This window comes from Mustela erminea, chromosome 1 (assembly GCF_009829155.1).
Source record: "Mustela erminea isolate mMusErm1 chromosome 1, mMusErm1.Pri, whole genome shotgun sequence".
Classification (NCBI taxonomy): Eukaryota; Metazoa; Chordata; class Mammalia; order Carnivora; family Mustelidae; genus Mustela; species Mustela erminea.
This window is the reverse complement of record NC_045614.1, coordinates 214,791,307-214,806,532: the sequence shown is the minus strand read 5'-3', so window position 1 is coordinate 214,806,532 and position 15,226 is coordinate 214,791,307. Positions and strand designations below refer to the sequence as shown.

Sequence of the window (15,226 nt, the reverse complement as noted above, 5' to 3'; positions counted from 1 at the left end):
ACATGGAGTTATGCAAGCTGTCTTTATTTTTATTGCTGATACACGAGGAGGAAAAAATAAATCTTTGGATAATTCGTTTTAAAAATAAAATGGATGCCTCCTCTTTTTTGAAGATTCTTTTCCCTTGAAAGAGATCCTGCTGTGCGGAGAACATTTGTTCCTCTAGAAACAAAGCACCATTCCGGACACTGCAACCTGGGCAGTGCGACCACGTTTGGTCCCTGCTGTAAAGTTTCTTCTGCATGACCTTGGGAAAGAATTTAATCTCCATAGAAGCTTGTTTTTCCATTTGTATTAAAGCCAAAAGCTACAATAATTACCAACAAATAAAAATGCTTGTGTGGGTATATTCAGACAACTTCATAGATGCATAGCTTTGAGAAAGCTGCTATAAAACCACATGGATTGATGAACTTGATAGGCTATAAGCATATCAAGAAGTCATGCCTTTGACCCTACTTTCTTGACCCAGGGGCGCTCTCTTCTTCTCTCACTTTTCCATCTTACCTATCATCCTCAGACCCCCAAGCACAAAAAGGCACCTCACTATGGAGTCATCCATGAAATCTTGGCTTATTCTCTCTTCCCCCTTCCCAATTCAAACCTAAGCTTGTCTCCCACTCAGGGTCCTTGCCAGTCTCTCCAATGCACCAATGCTATTCATGCCTTTGCTTTATCTACTCTTCATGTAAGGTCCTTAAGGGCAAGACTCTGCCTTATCCTACTCATCTCTGAGACCCCCTTCAGATGCCTCACACAAGGGCGTGCTCTTATTGGGCAGGCAATAAGTAATAGCAGTTAGCTATATGGAGACTGCTAGAACCCAGGAGCTATTTTAAAGGCTTTACATGAACCTACTCATGTGATCCCACAACTACCCTATACTGAGAAAACTAGGGCATGAGGCATCAGATAACATGGCCAAGGTCACACAGTTAGTAAGTGATGAAGCTGGAATCTTCATCTAGCATACAGGTCCCAGCCTGCATCATGAACCACCAGACCACTCTGGCTCCCAACTACATGTGCAATGAGCTGAACCAGACAGGACTTTGGAGTCTTCAAACCATCCTCTGTCACTGTTTCATCAAATCCTCACAGTAAACCAGCAAGGTGGACAGGGAAGCTTTATCCCCATCTTAGAGATGAAGAAGTGGAGCCTCCTCAGGGGTCACCAAGCTGGTAATTGATGAAAGCCAAATCAGAACTCAAATCTTTGATTCCCTTTCTCCTGTGTTCATTCCCTTATACCACAAATTATTATAATAAGAATCTAGTCGTGCAAACTAAGCCAATAATCTAGGTAGTCTCAGAAAAGCACTATTCAGAAAATGTCATCAAACCTCATAAAATTAAAGACACATAAACATAAAGAGACAACAATTTGACTAACAATTGACAACAATCACTAAGAAAAAAAAAGAGTAGAAATATGTAGGCATGCATCTCTACCAAGTGTTATCAAACTGGATTTGATGCAACATTAACACAAATCCAACGTTTGGAAACTTCTCCTAGATAAGCAAATAAATAGACATAAGAAAACTTTCAAACATATGATGTGGTCTGCTGTAAGAAATGCTGCCACAGAAATCAGAAGCTCTACCAGCTCCAGTGCATCTAAAAATATCACCGAATTACAAAAAGAGTGCAAAGTGATCAAACTTTGATAAAGATGTTCTGAATTCTTGTAAAACATCCTTTTTTTTCACTATATGGAGTGTTTTGGAGCATCTCACAATTGAGCATCTCACAATTCCCTCTAAGAATGAAAAATAAGTCATCCATTACAGTAAGTTTCATTCACTCTTCTCTAAAACACGTGGTATACTTAGTGAACACACATCTTTGACTATAAGAACTTCTGGAGGCAGGAGAGAAGAGCAGATGGGCAGAGTTCAGCTGGAAAGGGGTAAAGGGCAAAGCATGATTCAAAGTGCCTACAGGACGTAAGGCAAAGAGACAAAGTCAAGTGCATAAAAAACTAGAGAAAAGGCAGGGATTGGCAGTCCTCCCTAAATCAAAGAGCAGTGACCACAACTGGCCTGGGGAGAATCCGGGCTAAGTGTCACAAAAGCTATCAGCACGGATACAGTCCAGATGGAAAGCGGTAAGACCTGTGTTTAAGAATCTTAGTGAGAGAAACAGGAAAGGAGACAAGAGACGAGAGAAACAGCAAGAAGGGAAGTAGAAAGAGAATCAGTGAGGGAGGGGGTGAGATCGATATTCGTTGGTTTGGGATCATTCCAAGTGTAAGTCCAGGAGCCAGCAGACCCATCATCACACGTACATGAACTCCGAAGGGTCCCTCCATTCCCCTGGTGTCTGACCCAGCAGATGCCACCTGCTCCGCCCAGGGGCCCCTGTGTACCCACCTTGGACGGAAAGGAAGGCAGAGGCATCCCGGTCGCTGTTCTGGAGGCTGCATTTGATGCGCCCGGTGTCCCCGAGCTGCACGTCACGGATTATCATCTCAGAGATGGAGTTGCCGCCCTCTTCATAGCTGGCGGAGGTAAAGCGGTCGTTGGTGATGATGGGCTCTGTGGGCGTGACGCTCAGCACCACCGTGTCATTCAGAGCCCACATGATGAGCCTCCAGCCCGGCGAGACGGTGCAGTTGAAGCGAGCCTCCGAGCCCTCCAGCACCGTTGCATTCTTGGGGCCTTCTATGATTTGATAGCTGGATCCAGAAGCTGGAAGGCAGCCAGTTTTTCAAGGAGGTAAGTGAGCGGATCTATGTAAGTCAACCGTATGGTTTAACCCTTCTGTATTTACCAGCTGTGACCTCTGGAGACCCAGTGGTCAGACTCCATGTCTTCCGGATCCCGACACCATGTGACAGGAAGCCACACATCCCTCCTTTCCAATCCCTCCCTTCACAGTTCTCAGCACTCCCACCAAACTGGAAGCAAAAAAAGATGCTTTCCTCAACCTCCAGAGATATGTTACCTTGAATACCTGATCCCAGCCTGCCCACGAGCACCCTGTAGCCCAGCTCTGCCAAGAAAAGTTTTTTTCACCTTTACTATGAAATGGGAGTTATCTTCCCAGTAAAAGGGGAAGGATCTTTGATTCCCACCTCTGAGGAAATCCCAAGGCTTCTCTTCACAAAGAGAATGGGGAACACAATATGCGGTGATCACAGCCCCGTGTGTACCCTGCCCTCTTAGAGCCCCCAAGTGGGATGCTTAGGACAGTGTCTGGGCTGGAGAATAAACAAGGTCAAGAGAGAAGGAATCCAGTTGGAAAAAGACAACAGCTGCGTCCTGAGTACGCTGTCATGGAGTGATAGGTCCGTCAGTCACCAAGTATCAAGAGAACCGCACTATCATTGAGTCACACTTCTCCTCTTAAGGTCCAGAAGAGACCTCAGTGGGGAGATACAAAGAGAGGGAATAGGGTAGATAGAAGGATGTGGGGATGGGCTTTCCTATCCAAGCGATGCGTCCCGCAGCCTCGTCCAAGTCTCACCACCCTGAGCACTGGGTTTTAAACCCCAGCAGACAGTCAGGTGCTCACAAGCGTAAGACCACGGTCTCTCAGGTGAGACTCCTGACTCAATGGACAAGCAATCTCAACTTCTCCATGCCCCACTCCCCTCAGCTGCAAACACAGTCACTAATACTACGGCAACTTGTTTCAAAAGCCAAATATGATAATCCACTTGACGTCCTTCAGAGGACCCCCAAGCCCTCAGCAAATGTCATTTCTATGTGACATGCAACAAGCCAAGGATGTCACAGATTGAAGTAAAATTTCTTCCTTCACCCTTTACACCACATTCAACCCTTAGCTCACCAGATGCACCGTGACTCCAGTGAAATCTGGAGTGACAGCTCCTGACTGGTATTCCACATGGGGTACACCAAGGGCTCTCCAGCTCACGTGACCTCAGCCATAATCACCTGAGATGGATTGCTCTACACCAGAAGAGCTCAGGATATCTTCTGGGCATTTAGGACCGAAGTTCTAATCATCTTAGAGGAGCCAACCAGCAGTGAAAGTTTTTAAGGCCTTCCCATGTTTATAATAAAAATCCAAAGTAAAACTTGCACAGCAAAGGATAGTCTTCAAAATCTCTGAATGCTCATGTTTTTACCACCTATTGTTTAACAACAAAGAAGTAAAGAGCAGCAATGCCCAGGACTTGGACCACAGCGGTGAGCTGAGACCCAAACTCGGACCTTCTCTCTTTCTTCCTTTCCCTTCTGATCTCACTCAGGGTTTACAGCAAAAAGGACCCCTGGCAGACCATGCCCGGTGGTTTCTTCTCAGCCCTCCCTGCTTCATCAGTAAGACAACAATGGATTCCTCTGACTTTCCGGAGCTTTATGATTCTGGTGGGTCCACCAGGCAGCCAGCCATATACACTGATTGCCCCAAATCACTGCAGCCCCCCCCCCCCCCCCGCCCTTCCAGCTTCATAAGGTCAACTTGTATTACAGGTTCTAAAAGAATCTCATTACAGCCCTACAGCTTCCTGGGGAGACACCACACCCTGGACAGGCATTATCATGTTAACACATCACCTGAGCGCCTAGAATGCACTGTCTGCTGCACAGACAGTGTCCCAGAGGCAAACAGGACCTGCGGGAGAGGCAGCCAGGGTCACGGTCAAGGAAGGGATCCTGTGGAGTCCAAAGAGGCAGAACCGAGGGCAAATCAGAATTAACTAAAACGGTTGCTGTGTTTGGGTAAGCATGATGGCTATTCATTTTTTTTTTTCTTTTTGGAGGGAGGCGGGTCTCTGGGTGTGATAGGAAATGAGAGATGGTGAGATCCTAAAAGAACAGCCATTACTGGGTATCCTCCCTTATCCCTGGACAAGTGCCTCTGATCCAAGGATCCCTTTGATCTGGGATTTTAGAAAAAGAAAAAAGCTTGAGGAGGGAAATCAGAATTGATTCCCCAGGGAAGCCACATCCTCTGTGACAACTCAGCTCTCTCTACAAGCCCTGAGCCACACCTTAAGAAGAAGGACAAAAGAAAAGAAAGAGCCAAATCGACACCCTGAGGAAAGACACACACTCTCTCCACCCCACAGTGTGACAACAGTGCTCTTCTCCTGTTCCTGATGCAGGTCACAAGAGCTAAGTGGACAGAACCCAGGTTTGGATGTGGACAGAACTCGGATGGCTGAGAGCCAGGCTTCCCCGCCAGGAGCTCGGTCCAAGCAGTCCCACTGAATACGCAGACTCGTTCAGAACCATGACTCCCCATGGCCTGGTGGGGGTAGACAGCTTATTTCACTCCAAGCCAGCAGACTGCTGCGTGTGACCAAGACAACACGTAGGCCACATACCTTACTTCACAGGTGGGAGGTGAGGCAGAGGAAGGCCAAATGGAAACACCTTGAGTTTGAGCCTGCCCTCTAAATTAAACAGGAGGCACCCCGTCTTAAGCACTCCATTCCCCTGACAGCGTCACCCGCAGTCTTGACTTCCCACCAAGGGTAAACCCATCGTTAGGCCTGCCTCGTAACTCAGAAGCTATATCCCGATAATGTGAGGTCCTGGAGCCTCCTTCCTCTCCCTGAGTCCTATCAGCTATGGTGTGTGTAACCCTGCCCTGAACAGAACAAATAGGAGAAAACTGTAAATAAGACCTTCATCAAACACAAAACCTGCCTTTCCTTCTCCTCCCCCTTTCATTCTGTAGAGCAAACAGGCAAATTGGGGCAGAGCCACGGCAAAGATCAGGGTCCCCCTCCCAGACACTTCCTGGCCGCCAACTGTGGTGGTCGCCCAACTCAGGAGTCCATCCACTTCCAGGATCCTCACTCACACGCACACTCTAATTTCCATCTTAGCATCCCAACACCCTGCTTCCTCCCTGCCGTGGATCCTACTTCACCAGGCATCTCTATGAATGACGGGCTGCAGCCCAGACTGAAGTGCATCTCTTTGAGTCACTGCACCTTCCCATCTGCAAAATGGGAATCACTCCAACCGTGGCTCCTCTGCCTGCTTCCGTGCCTCCCACCAGCCCTCCATCACTTGATCCTAAACATGGATGATACCAACCTTCTGCAAAAGCGGTCTCATAGCTCCCTGTGGGAGCAGCTGGCCGTCTCCCTGGCAGGAGGTTAGACCCCCCTATTCTTCCACTCTCCTCCAGCAGGCTCCTCACTGTACCTGAGGACCCCTCACCTTCCCCCTTCTCTTACTCAGCACTGGAAAGGAATCAAAAAGCAGACAATTAAAAGCAGAAGGGTCAAAGGGAAATGAAATGGATTTAGCAGCAGAGAAATGGTTTGGTATGACAGCTCTGAGAAAGAAAACGGGAGTTGGAACACATCAGTGATTGGGACAGTCGGAAGGAAACTGGGAAGTGAGGGAGGGGTTCTGAAACACCTGCAGAGTCCCCGCAATCACTGCTGTGCCACCAGCACCCAGAACTGTTATCTACATGACAACCAACCAGTGAGATCTTCTCAGCAAACCAGTGTAATCACAGACCCCTCCTCCACCTCCCACCTCCATACTCAGACTTTGTTTAAATATTCTAAACACATCCACTTTAGATAAAGACCAGATAACCCTTACCATTACCATATTTTAAGACCTTACTTAGTCTCACATTAACTTCCTTCTGCCCCAAACTCCAGACTCTGGCCACCAGACTATCCTAAATTTATCAAACTCACCAAGTCTTTCTGGCCCCAGGGCCTTTGCACAGACAGTGTTCAGCCTGGCATACCAGTCTTGCTTACACCTCAGCTCCCAGTCTAGTTGTCTCCTCCCCAGGGAAGCCTTCCCAGACTATTAGGTTGAATTATCCTATAACTGGCTTTCAAATCAAAGAAGCAATTATCACAATGGTGATTTTATATTGATTTTTCACCTAATGCCTGATTCCCCTGCTAGACTGTAAGATATTTGTTAGCAGGGACTGACTATGCCTGGTTTTGCTCATCACCACATCCTAGTGCCTGCAACTAAATGGCACCGAACAGGCCCTCAGGGAATACTCACTGAGTAAATAAGTAAGGGTGTTGGGTTCTAAATAACCCATTACACTGGGGAAGGTAGAGAGAAGAGAGCTGACAGGAACCCTCTGGATGCACAGACACACATGAAAGTGTCTCTACTCCAAGACTTTCCAAGATGAAACATCCAAGGGGCCCAGGCTTTTGTGATGGACCCCATCTCCCAGGGGGCATAGGAATTAGCCCATACCCTCTTCCCTCCTGGAACAACCATCTCCACACCTCAACCAGAGCCATCCCTTTGTCCAAAATAGAGAGTCGGGGAAAAATACCTCAGAAAAACGGTAGACCCCCTGGCATATCAGTTTCCTGCTGAGCTGCTAGAAGAGATCTTTGCTGCTGTGGCTGAAATAGCCACGGTAGAGCCTTGTCCCTAAAATGTGTGCTGAGTGTGGTCTACTAGCCCCAAGATAAGTCCTAAGCTCCACACCAGTGGGGACAGTGTTCACTCTCCACTCTACAAACAAATGTTTGTCCAGCAGCTACTAAACATCTCTCACTGTGCACTGAAAGCCAGGAGTTTCCAAACATCTTGGTGCCCAAAAACTTGTAACACCACAGCCTGGTCCCCTGGGTTTAATGTCTCCACACACCCAAACCAAAACTCACAAAACAGTCCCTACTGCCCATAACACACCCCAATAGTGCCTATACTGTTTTATGTCTTTTCCGTTTTTTCAATAAATATTGAATATTGGGGGAGGGGATATCAGAGTGTCTGAAAGGGGGCATTCGTGGGAGGTGCTTGATGTCACTGTTGATACACAAAGGTATTCAGTTTGTGAAAAGTCATCAAACGACACCTCTATGACTTGTGCGCTTTTCTCTATGTTTATTATGCTTAAGTACAATGCCTTCAAGTCACCACATAAGGAATACAGCGCAGATAGCTTTGCAGTTTAAAACCTAGTTGAGGGGTGCCTGGGTGGCTCAGTGGGTTAAGCCTCGGCCTTCGGCTCAGGTCATGATCCCAGGGTCCTGGGATCGAGCCCCGCGTCAGGCTGTCTGCTCAGTGGGGAGCCTGCTTCCTCCTCTCTCTCTCTCTGCCTGCCTCTCTGCTTACTTGTGATCTCTGCCTGTCAAATAAAAAAATAAATCTTAAAAAAAAAAAAAACACCTAGTTGAGAAGACAAGACAAACACACCTGAAGCAAAGAAATCTAGACAAGACATAATGAGACAAAGCTGGGGGAGCCAACTCCACGCGCCCTAAGGACCCCTTAGTCTGCTCGCTCCTTCTCCTGCAAAGTGAAGTCAGATGAGGAGGCCCTGGCCAGGGATACCCTGGAGTCCATTCCAGCTAACACCCTGAGGGAGATCCAGGATGAGGAGAAGCCGATGGGAGAAATGTCAGGCCTCACAGGCATCCGCATGCCCCTCCCCCCGCCGCCCCGTCAATAAACAGGAGCTGGGATTATCACCCTGAACACTGCCAGGTCAGGAGGGCTTCAGGCAGGAGGAACTGGGCCTTCCTTGAAGGCCAACTATAAATGGAAGACAAGAAAACCAGGAAGAGGATGGGACATTTCAGTAAAAGCATGAGTATGGGAAGGTACAGAAGGCAAAGGCCCACACCAGCGACAACCCAATGAACAGGACTATTGGGCCAAATGCCCATGAAGGACTTCTTCCACAGCTCAGTCAGCAGAGCTGGGAAATGGGCCCAACCGAAGAGACCCCACTGTGGGAAGGGTCCAAGGCAGAAGCTTCTGGCAGTCACCTGTCCAGGCTGCCTCCTCTGGGTTCCCTTCTGCCCACTTTAGTGGATGCCCATGAAAGTTCCACCAACCTCCCAAGAGCCCTACCTGCCAGCCCGGCCAGGACAACCAGTGTGGCCAGGATGCCTTTCCAGCTGCATTCCATCCCCACACGTTTTCTTCACCCCTGGAGAAACAAAGCAGGCAGGTCACAGTCTGCCACTGATGAACATCTGCCATTCAGAGCACACAGAGCCCCTCCTAGCGCATGGGTCCATGGATGGGTTAGAGCTTCTCGGCATGGTCACGGCACCAGCCACACCCTTCCACCTGCTGGATCAGAAGCTCCAGGGGCAAGCCCAGAGATCTGTCTAAGCAATGCAACAAGGAGCCAGTTCTGGCACGTGCTCAAGTTTGAGAATCACTGTATTAATTGATCTTACTCCCAAGCCCATGTATAAATTACGGAATGCAGATGGTATACCATTACCGCAGAAGCCCTCACCAAGATGCAGGGGTGCGGGCTTACTGCTCTTCATTTCAATCATGGTGTTTTAATCACTGGGAAAAAGAAATCCTGCCTATGAGAAGTTCACATTATCAAAAAGAGGCAACAAAATGGCAAGAAAAAAATAGAACATAAGCTTATTAGAAGGTGCCAAAGCTATGAATAAAAATAGAATAGGAGAGTGTGTACAAGTGTGCATGGGGTGGGCTGGCTATGACCACAACTAGGGAAGTTGGAGAAAGGCTCCCGAGAAGCTGCCTGTGAACAGTGAAGGAGGTGAGGTTGACAGCCCCGGGGGCATCTTCAGAGGAGCTTTCCAGGCAGCAGAGCAGCAGGTACAAAGGCCCTGGGGTGGGATGGTGCCTGGCATGTTTGAGAGGGCTCCAGGGCTGGGGCAGAGTGAGGAGCGAGGGAAAGGGGGAGAGGTCAGAGCTAGAGGAGGCCAGGGTAGACTGAGTAAGGCCTTACTGGCCCCTTGACAGCACAGGGAGATCCTGTCATGTACACCTCTTGGCCCTTCCTTTGAATCCCTTGTTCGTGGATAACCCTCCGCTCACCCTACACCCCACATGCTACCTTGTGATTTCCCCCTTCTCCCCTGCGACCAGCCTATGTGATGAAGTCACACGCTCCAGGAGGTCCCACTGGAGCGTTTAAAGGACATCATGCACTGAACAGGCCGGGAACTGTCCGCAAAAACGACAGACCCTTAGCCACAGAAAAGGGTCTTTTTCTTTCAAACATTCTTCAACACCACCATGTGGCACACAGCTCCCTAGCCGGGGAATGGTCTTCTGTGGCTTTGGCATGGACAGAGATTTCAGGGCCCCATCAGCCGGTGGGGGAGAACCCGGGGGAGCCCAACCAAACCCTCCAAAATGTGGGGTGCTGGGTTCCGGGAGAAACACCTCCCCAACCGTGGGATTTTGTCACGAGCTGACACCTGTCCAGGGCTTCAGTCCCCTTTCTTCTGGTACAGACCAAAAGAGACAGACCTCACAGCAACACACAAGCAGAAATACAAGCAGGGAGACGGGGCACAGACTAAAACCCGCCACGCCTCAGTCTGCAGAGCACACAGCATGCGGGTCGCAAAGACACCTGAGCAGTGGTTTGAAGCATGGCAAAGATACTCAGCCCTGTAACCCACTTTCCCTCCTAGCGAGATCCTGGGCATTCACAACTCACGAGGAGGAACATAGGCTTTCTACCCCCTTTGTTTCTCCGATGTGTTGGGAAAGCAAAACTGAGCATGTGTGCTCAACCATAACCACTCATGGGCTTAAGGTAAAATTCAAAGAATGTGTGCCACGGCCCCAGCGGAGGTGGACCCCGCCCCGGCCGTAATCTAAAACAGGCTTAGGGACCCGCACAAATACGTCTCAGCAGCAAGTGCACAAACACCCAAAGTGCAATCACAGCCTTCCCGGACCGGTTCCAGATCCCGAATCATGAAGCGCCAAATAAATCATTTACTAACTGTCAAAGTTCGATGAGCACAAGGCAGCAGGCCAGGCACCGCACTAGTCCACTGCGGGTGTAGCCCAGAGAGCTGCACCCCAGCAGCAGCTGGAGGCGAAGCTGAACCATCACGTCATAGAAGCTTACACATTTCACCGAAAGCAATAAATGCCAAGGGCGCAGCCAGCGCTATTGAAACTGCGGTGGTGGGGTAAGGTCCACCGCGGATGCTGATAACCCAGCTGAGTCGGGCGCCGGCCCGCGGCCAGAGGGCTGTGTTTGCGGCAGGCTCCGTTCTGCCACCATCCTCTCGGGCCCTGGCCTCTCCGTCGACCGGCACTTGGTTTCCACAGAGCCCAGCGGAACCCCCAGGGCGGGCGGGTCAGGAGCTCCCGAGAGCTGCAGGACCTCGAGCGGGATTCCCGCAGACGCTGATGCGCGCCCGGCTCCCTGTGAGGGTGCCTGCCGTCAGGAAGCCGATTTCAAGTTTTAACTGAACTCAGACATTTCGCTTTAATTAAATTAGAAGCTACGGCAAGTAATTTGCAAGTTAATATCTCTAGGGAGAAGCGGGACAGATCCCTGAGTTGATCTCATTCCTTTTGTGATGGAAGATTGGAAGTGCCCCCTTCCACCAAGAACCGTAAGATACCTGGGAATAAACCTAACCAAAGAGGTAAAGGATCTGTGCTCGAGCAACTACAGAACACTCATGAAAGAAATTGAAGAAGACACAAAAAGATGGAAGACCATTCCATGCTCTTGGATCGGAAGAATAAACATTGTTAAAATGTCTATACTGCCTAGAGCAATCTATACTTTTAATGCCATTCTGATCAAAATTCCACCGGTATTGTTCAAAGAGCTGGAGCAAATAATCCAAAAATTTGCATGGAATCGGAAGAGACCCCGAATCGCTAAGGAAATGTTGAAAAACAAAAATAAAACTGGGGGCATCAGGTTACCTGATTTCATGCTTTACTACAAAGCTGTGATCACCAAGACAGCATGGTACTGGCACAAAAACAGACACATAGACCAGTGGAACAGAGTAGAGAGCCCAGATATGGACCCTCAACTCTATGGGCAAATAATCTTCGACAAAACAGGAAAAAATATACAGTGGAAAAAAGACAGTCTCTTCAATCAATGGTGCTGGGAAAACTGGGCAGCTATATGTAGAAGAATGAAACTCGACCATTCTCTTACACCGTACACAAAGAGAAACTCAAAATGGATAAAAGATCTCAACGTGAGGCAGGAATCCACCAGAATCCTAGAGGAGAGCACAGGCAGTAATCTCTTCGGTATCAGGTGAGAAGATGCAAAGCCTCCTTAGATCTCAAACCTGGGGCGCCTGGGTGGCTCAGTGGGTTAAAGCCTCTGCCTTGGGCTCAGGTCATGATCCCAGGGTCCTGGGATGGAGCCCCAATGGGGCTCTCTGCTCAGCAGGGAGCCTGCCCCCCCATCCCTGCCTCTGCCTACTTGTGATCTCTCTCTCTGTCAAATAAATAAATAAAATCTTTAAAAAAAAAAAAATCTCACACCTTATTAAACTGCATGGCACAGGCAGGGCTGAACCACCGACCAGCCCCCTACTGCCCAGACAAGGCAAAAACAGAAGGCGTGGTCTCAGGGAGGGCAGTGCTGGACTTTACCATCTCACTCGACGCCCCACACACAAGCCCTTCTTTCTGGGGCCTGGGAAGTAGCTTGAGATGGTAAAATCCGAAGGCGCCTGCCGACGTTCTGTTCCAGGCAGCGGCCTGAAGCCGAGACCAGACAGGATGGACAGGGCCCCTCAGGGTGACTGAGAGTCAGCCGTCGCAAAATCCGTGCAAGGGGCGGCCTGCAGCCGTCGGGGCGTTCCTGTGACTGGGCACCAGCACAGCCCGGCGGTATTCTGATCCTGTTCAACCGGGGAGAAACATCCCCGGACTTCAGAGCGGCTCTCCTTCCCTTCCCACAAACGGCATTTGCAGGTGCGTGCGATGGACCGCGGAGCCGCGGGGATTTTCCAGCGCCGGAAGCCTGAGCTCCCAGACTGCGGCGCCTCGGCTTTCCCTGCGCGCGGAGCGCAGCGCACTGTGACAGGGGCTCCCGCTCCAGGAGAAAGTCTCCTGAGTCCCGAAACGCCCAGGGCAGCCCCCTCTTAATGTTTAACTCTGTGTCCCTTGCGCACACACAACGAGTGTGTGTTTGCTGGCGGGGCGCTTTTCCTGGGACAGCAGCTAGAGGCCTGCGGCCGGGCGACCCGCCCCTCAGCCGAGACAGGTGCCTGGGGACCAGCCCGCTGGACAGACAGACGCCCGGCCGCTGGCTGGAGCTGCCTTACCTCGGGCCCGAAGGCCTCCTTCCTCTTCGGGGCTTCAGAGGAGGTTCTCGGACCCCCGGGGCTTCTGGCCACGGTTCGGTCCCATTCCGCGCGGACGCAGGAACGCACCTGTGCGGCCCCCGGAGAATCCCGACCCACGTCACCCGCTAACAGGAAGTTCCCGGCGAAATGGCTCTCCCACGTCACAGGCCAGGCTATAAACACAGAGGTGGCCTCTGCCTGCCACCCGCCTCTCGCTCCCGGAAGGTGAGCGTGCCCCAGAGTTGACATTTTTCCTGCTAATCATTAGCCAGCCCCAAACAGCAGCCTGGGCTGTGCGGTGGGGCTGGACACGCCACGGCCGCCTCGGGGTCACGGCCGCGGGCCCTGGGCCTCCGCCCCGGCTCCTCCCCCGGGCCGCTCTCGGTCCTGGTCCCGCAGCCCTGCCTGTGCCCCGTGGGCCTGGCCGGTGGTCACTCTTGCCCAGGCTGGGGGGCCTTCCCGCCCCAGGACGCGGGTCTGGACAACCTTGCCGCCCTCTGGCGTCAGTGCGGGCCCGGGGCTGGCGGAGCCGGTTCCTTCTCTGGGCCTGGCACCCGCACCTCTGCAAGAACAGGTTTTTGGCTGAAAGGAAAGAAGCCCTGAGGGGGGAGCCTTCTGGAATGTGGCCACCCCGCACTCTGCGTGAACAGAGGAACTTGGCTTCTCCAACCACTGTGGAAACTTCTGGAAAAGGCCACCACCTGGAATCCGCTGCGTAGCCCGGTCCTGAACTGTTCGCTCTCTGCGGTTCTCTCTAAGCGTCTGGCTTGTCTCCCTCGATGCGTTTTCATCTTGTCAGGGGACTCAGGGTCAAGGGCCTCTAAACAGAATAGCCACCAACATGTGGGTCATGTGCTCCGCGGAAGACACCGACACAAATCAGTCCCGGTGGGGAGGGGATGTTTCTCCCCGGTTGAACAGGATCAGAATATGTTCCAAAAGATGCACCTTTGGCATGAAGATTACTTTAAGCTGAAAATATTTGACATTTAACCAACTTTTTTGAAAAGCCTTCTCAGAGCTTCCCTTTGCTGACTGAAAGCAGTCACTACTGGGAAATAAGGCTGCCATAAATTCTTCTTCAGGATGGATCTACCCCCAGAAAGGAGAACACAAATAAAGCCTATTCCAGACCCCTTCTCCACAGGGAGCTTGTGACCCAGAATAAGATTGAAAGACCACTCTTATATAGATATAGATACAGATAGTATAGATAGATACTATAGATAGTATAGATAGATAGTATAGATATATATAGATATAGATAGTATAGATAATGTATAGATAAACATTATCACAAATTTTCCCATCTCCTTTCGCTTCTCCTGAAAATCTATTTGTCCTTCCAAAAACAAAAACAAAAACAAAACAAGACAAAACCTGCTTGTTTTTCCCATAAGAAGCCTTCCTTTGTCCCCTTCACTTTCCCCTACTAAAGTATGTAAGTCAGTAACTAACCACTTAGTAAGCCAGAAAAATCCTTTGTTATGCATGCAGAATAAACCTTTATGCATGCATATGCATGCAGAATAAACCTTTATCTTGTTAACCTGTCTTCTGTCCATTTAATTCTCAAGTCCCAGGCATGGCACCTAAGAGGGTTAAGGAAAGCATTTTTTTTTCCTCTTCCCTACAAGGTCCTGTGCTAGAAGCTGGTCATAAAAAATGGTGAGCAAAACAGATTCCAGGAGGCCATGCATGAGTCAAATAATCTCCCCAATACACCCAGGGCTGTAGCCTTTTATTTATGAGTTATGTCCTCAAAGGCCAAGCATAGTTCAAAACTCAAATAATTCCAGAACAATGAGCCACAAAAATGAATGACTAAGAAAAGGGTTAAGGTATAGGCAGGGAGAGATAGGAGGTCCGCTTTCCCCTGACTAGACCCACATAGGTGGCTCTGTGACCAGGCTCACAGAAAACCCAGATATGGAAATGCTGAGGGGTCCGAAACCAGAGAGAAGGAAACATAAGGAGACCACTTTGTTTGTCACAAATGTCATAGACAGGTATTTTCATCATAGTTACAAACGGACCACTGAAAGTTACCAAACTTTCTCTCAAAGTAGACAATGGTGCTACCAGTGACTTGTCAAGATTTAAATTCCTTGATCAGTTTTCTAGAAAAGACTAACCATAGTGGGAACCCACTCAGGACCTCTGTCACTCTAAAGAGCTTTCCTTCTCTGTTCTCACCTTCACTTAATAAACTTTCAC

The 15,226-nt window shown here is 49.8% G+C and overlaps 1 protein-coding gene across 8 annotated transcripts in view; it reads right to left on the bottom strand.

The window, feature by feature from the left end:
* Positions 1–13,590, bottom strand: part of IGSF5 (immunoglobulin superfamily member 5) — a 40,354-nt gene extending 26,764 nt beyond the window's left edge. Inside the window, exons 1-3 of one of the 8 annotated variants that reach the window (XM_032355336.1) lie at positions 12,989–13,590; positions 8,793–8,871; positions 2,376–2,693 (exon numbers count right to left, since the gene is read on the bottom strand). In XM_032355336.1, coding sequence (XP_032211227.1) covers positions 2,376–2,693; positions 8,793–8,850 — 376 coding nt within the window. In that variant the 5' untranslated portion in view covers positions 8,851–8,871; positions 12,989–13,590. Of the gene's footprint in view, positions 1–2,375; positions 2,694–8,792; positions 8,872–12,988 lie in introns of those variants that run through there. The other 7 variants (XM_032355355.1, XM_032355302.1, XM_032355313.1 and 4 more) reach the window with 7 other exon arrangements.
* Positions 13,591–15,226: the final 1,636 nt, after the last annotated feature.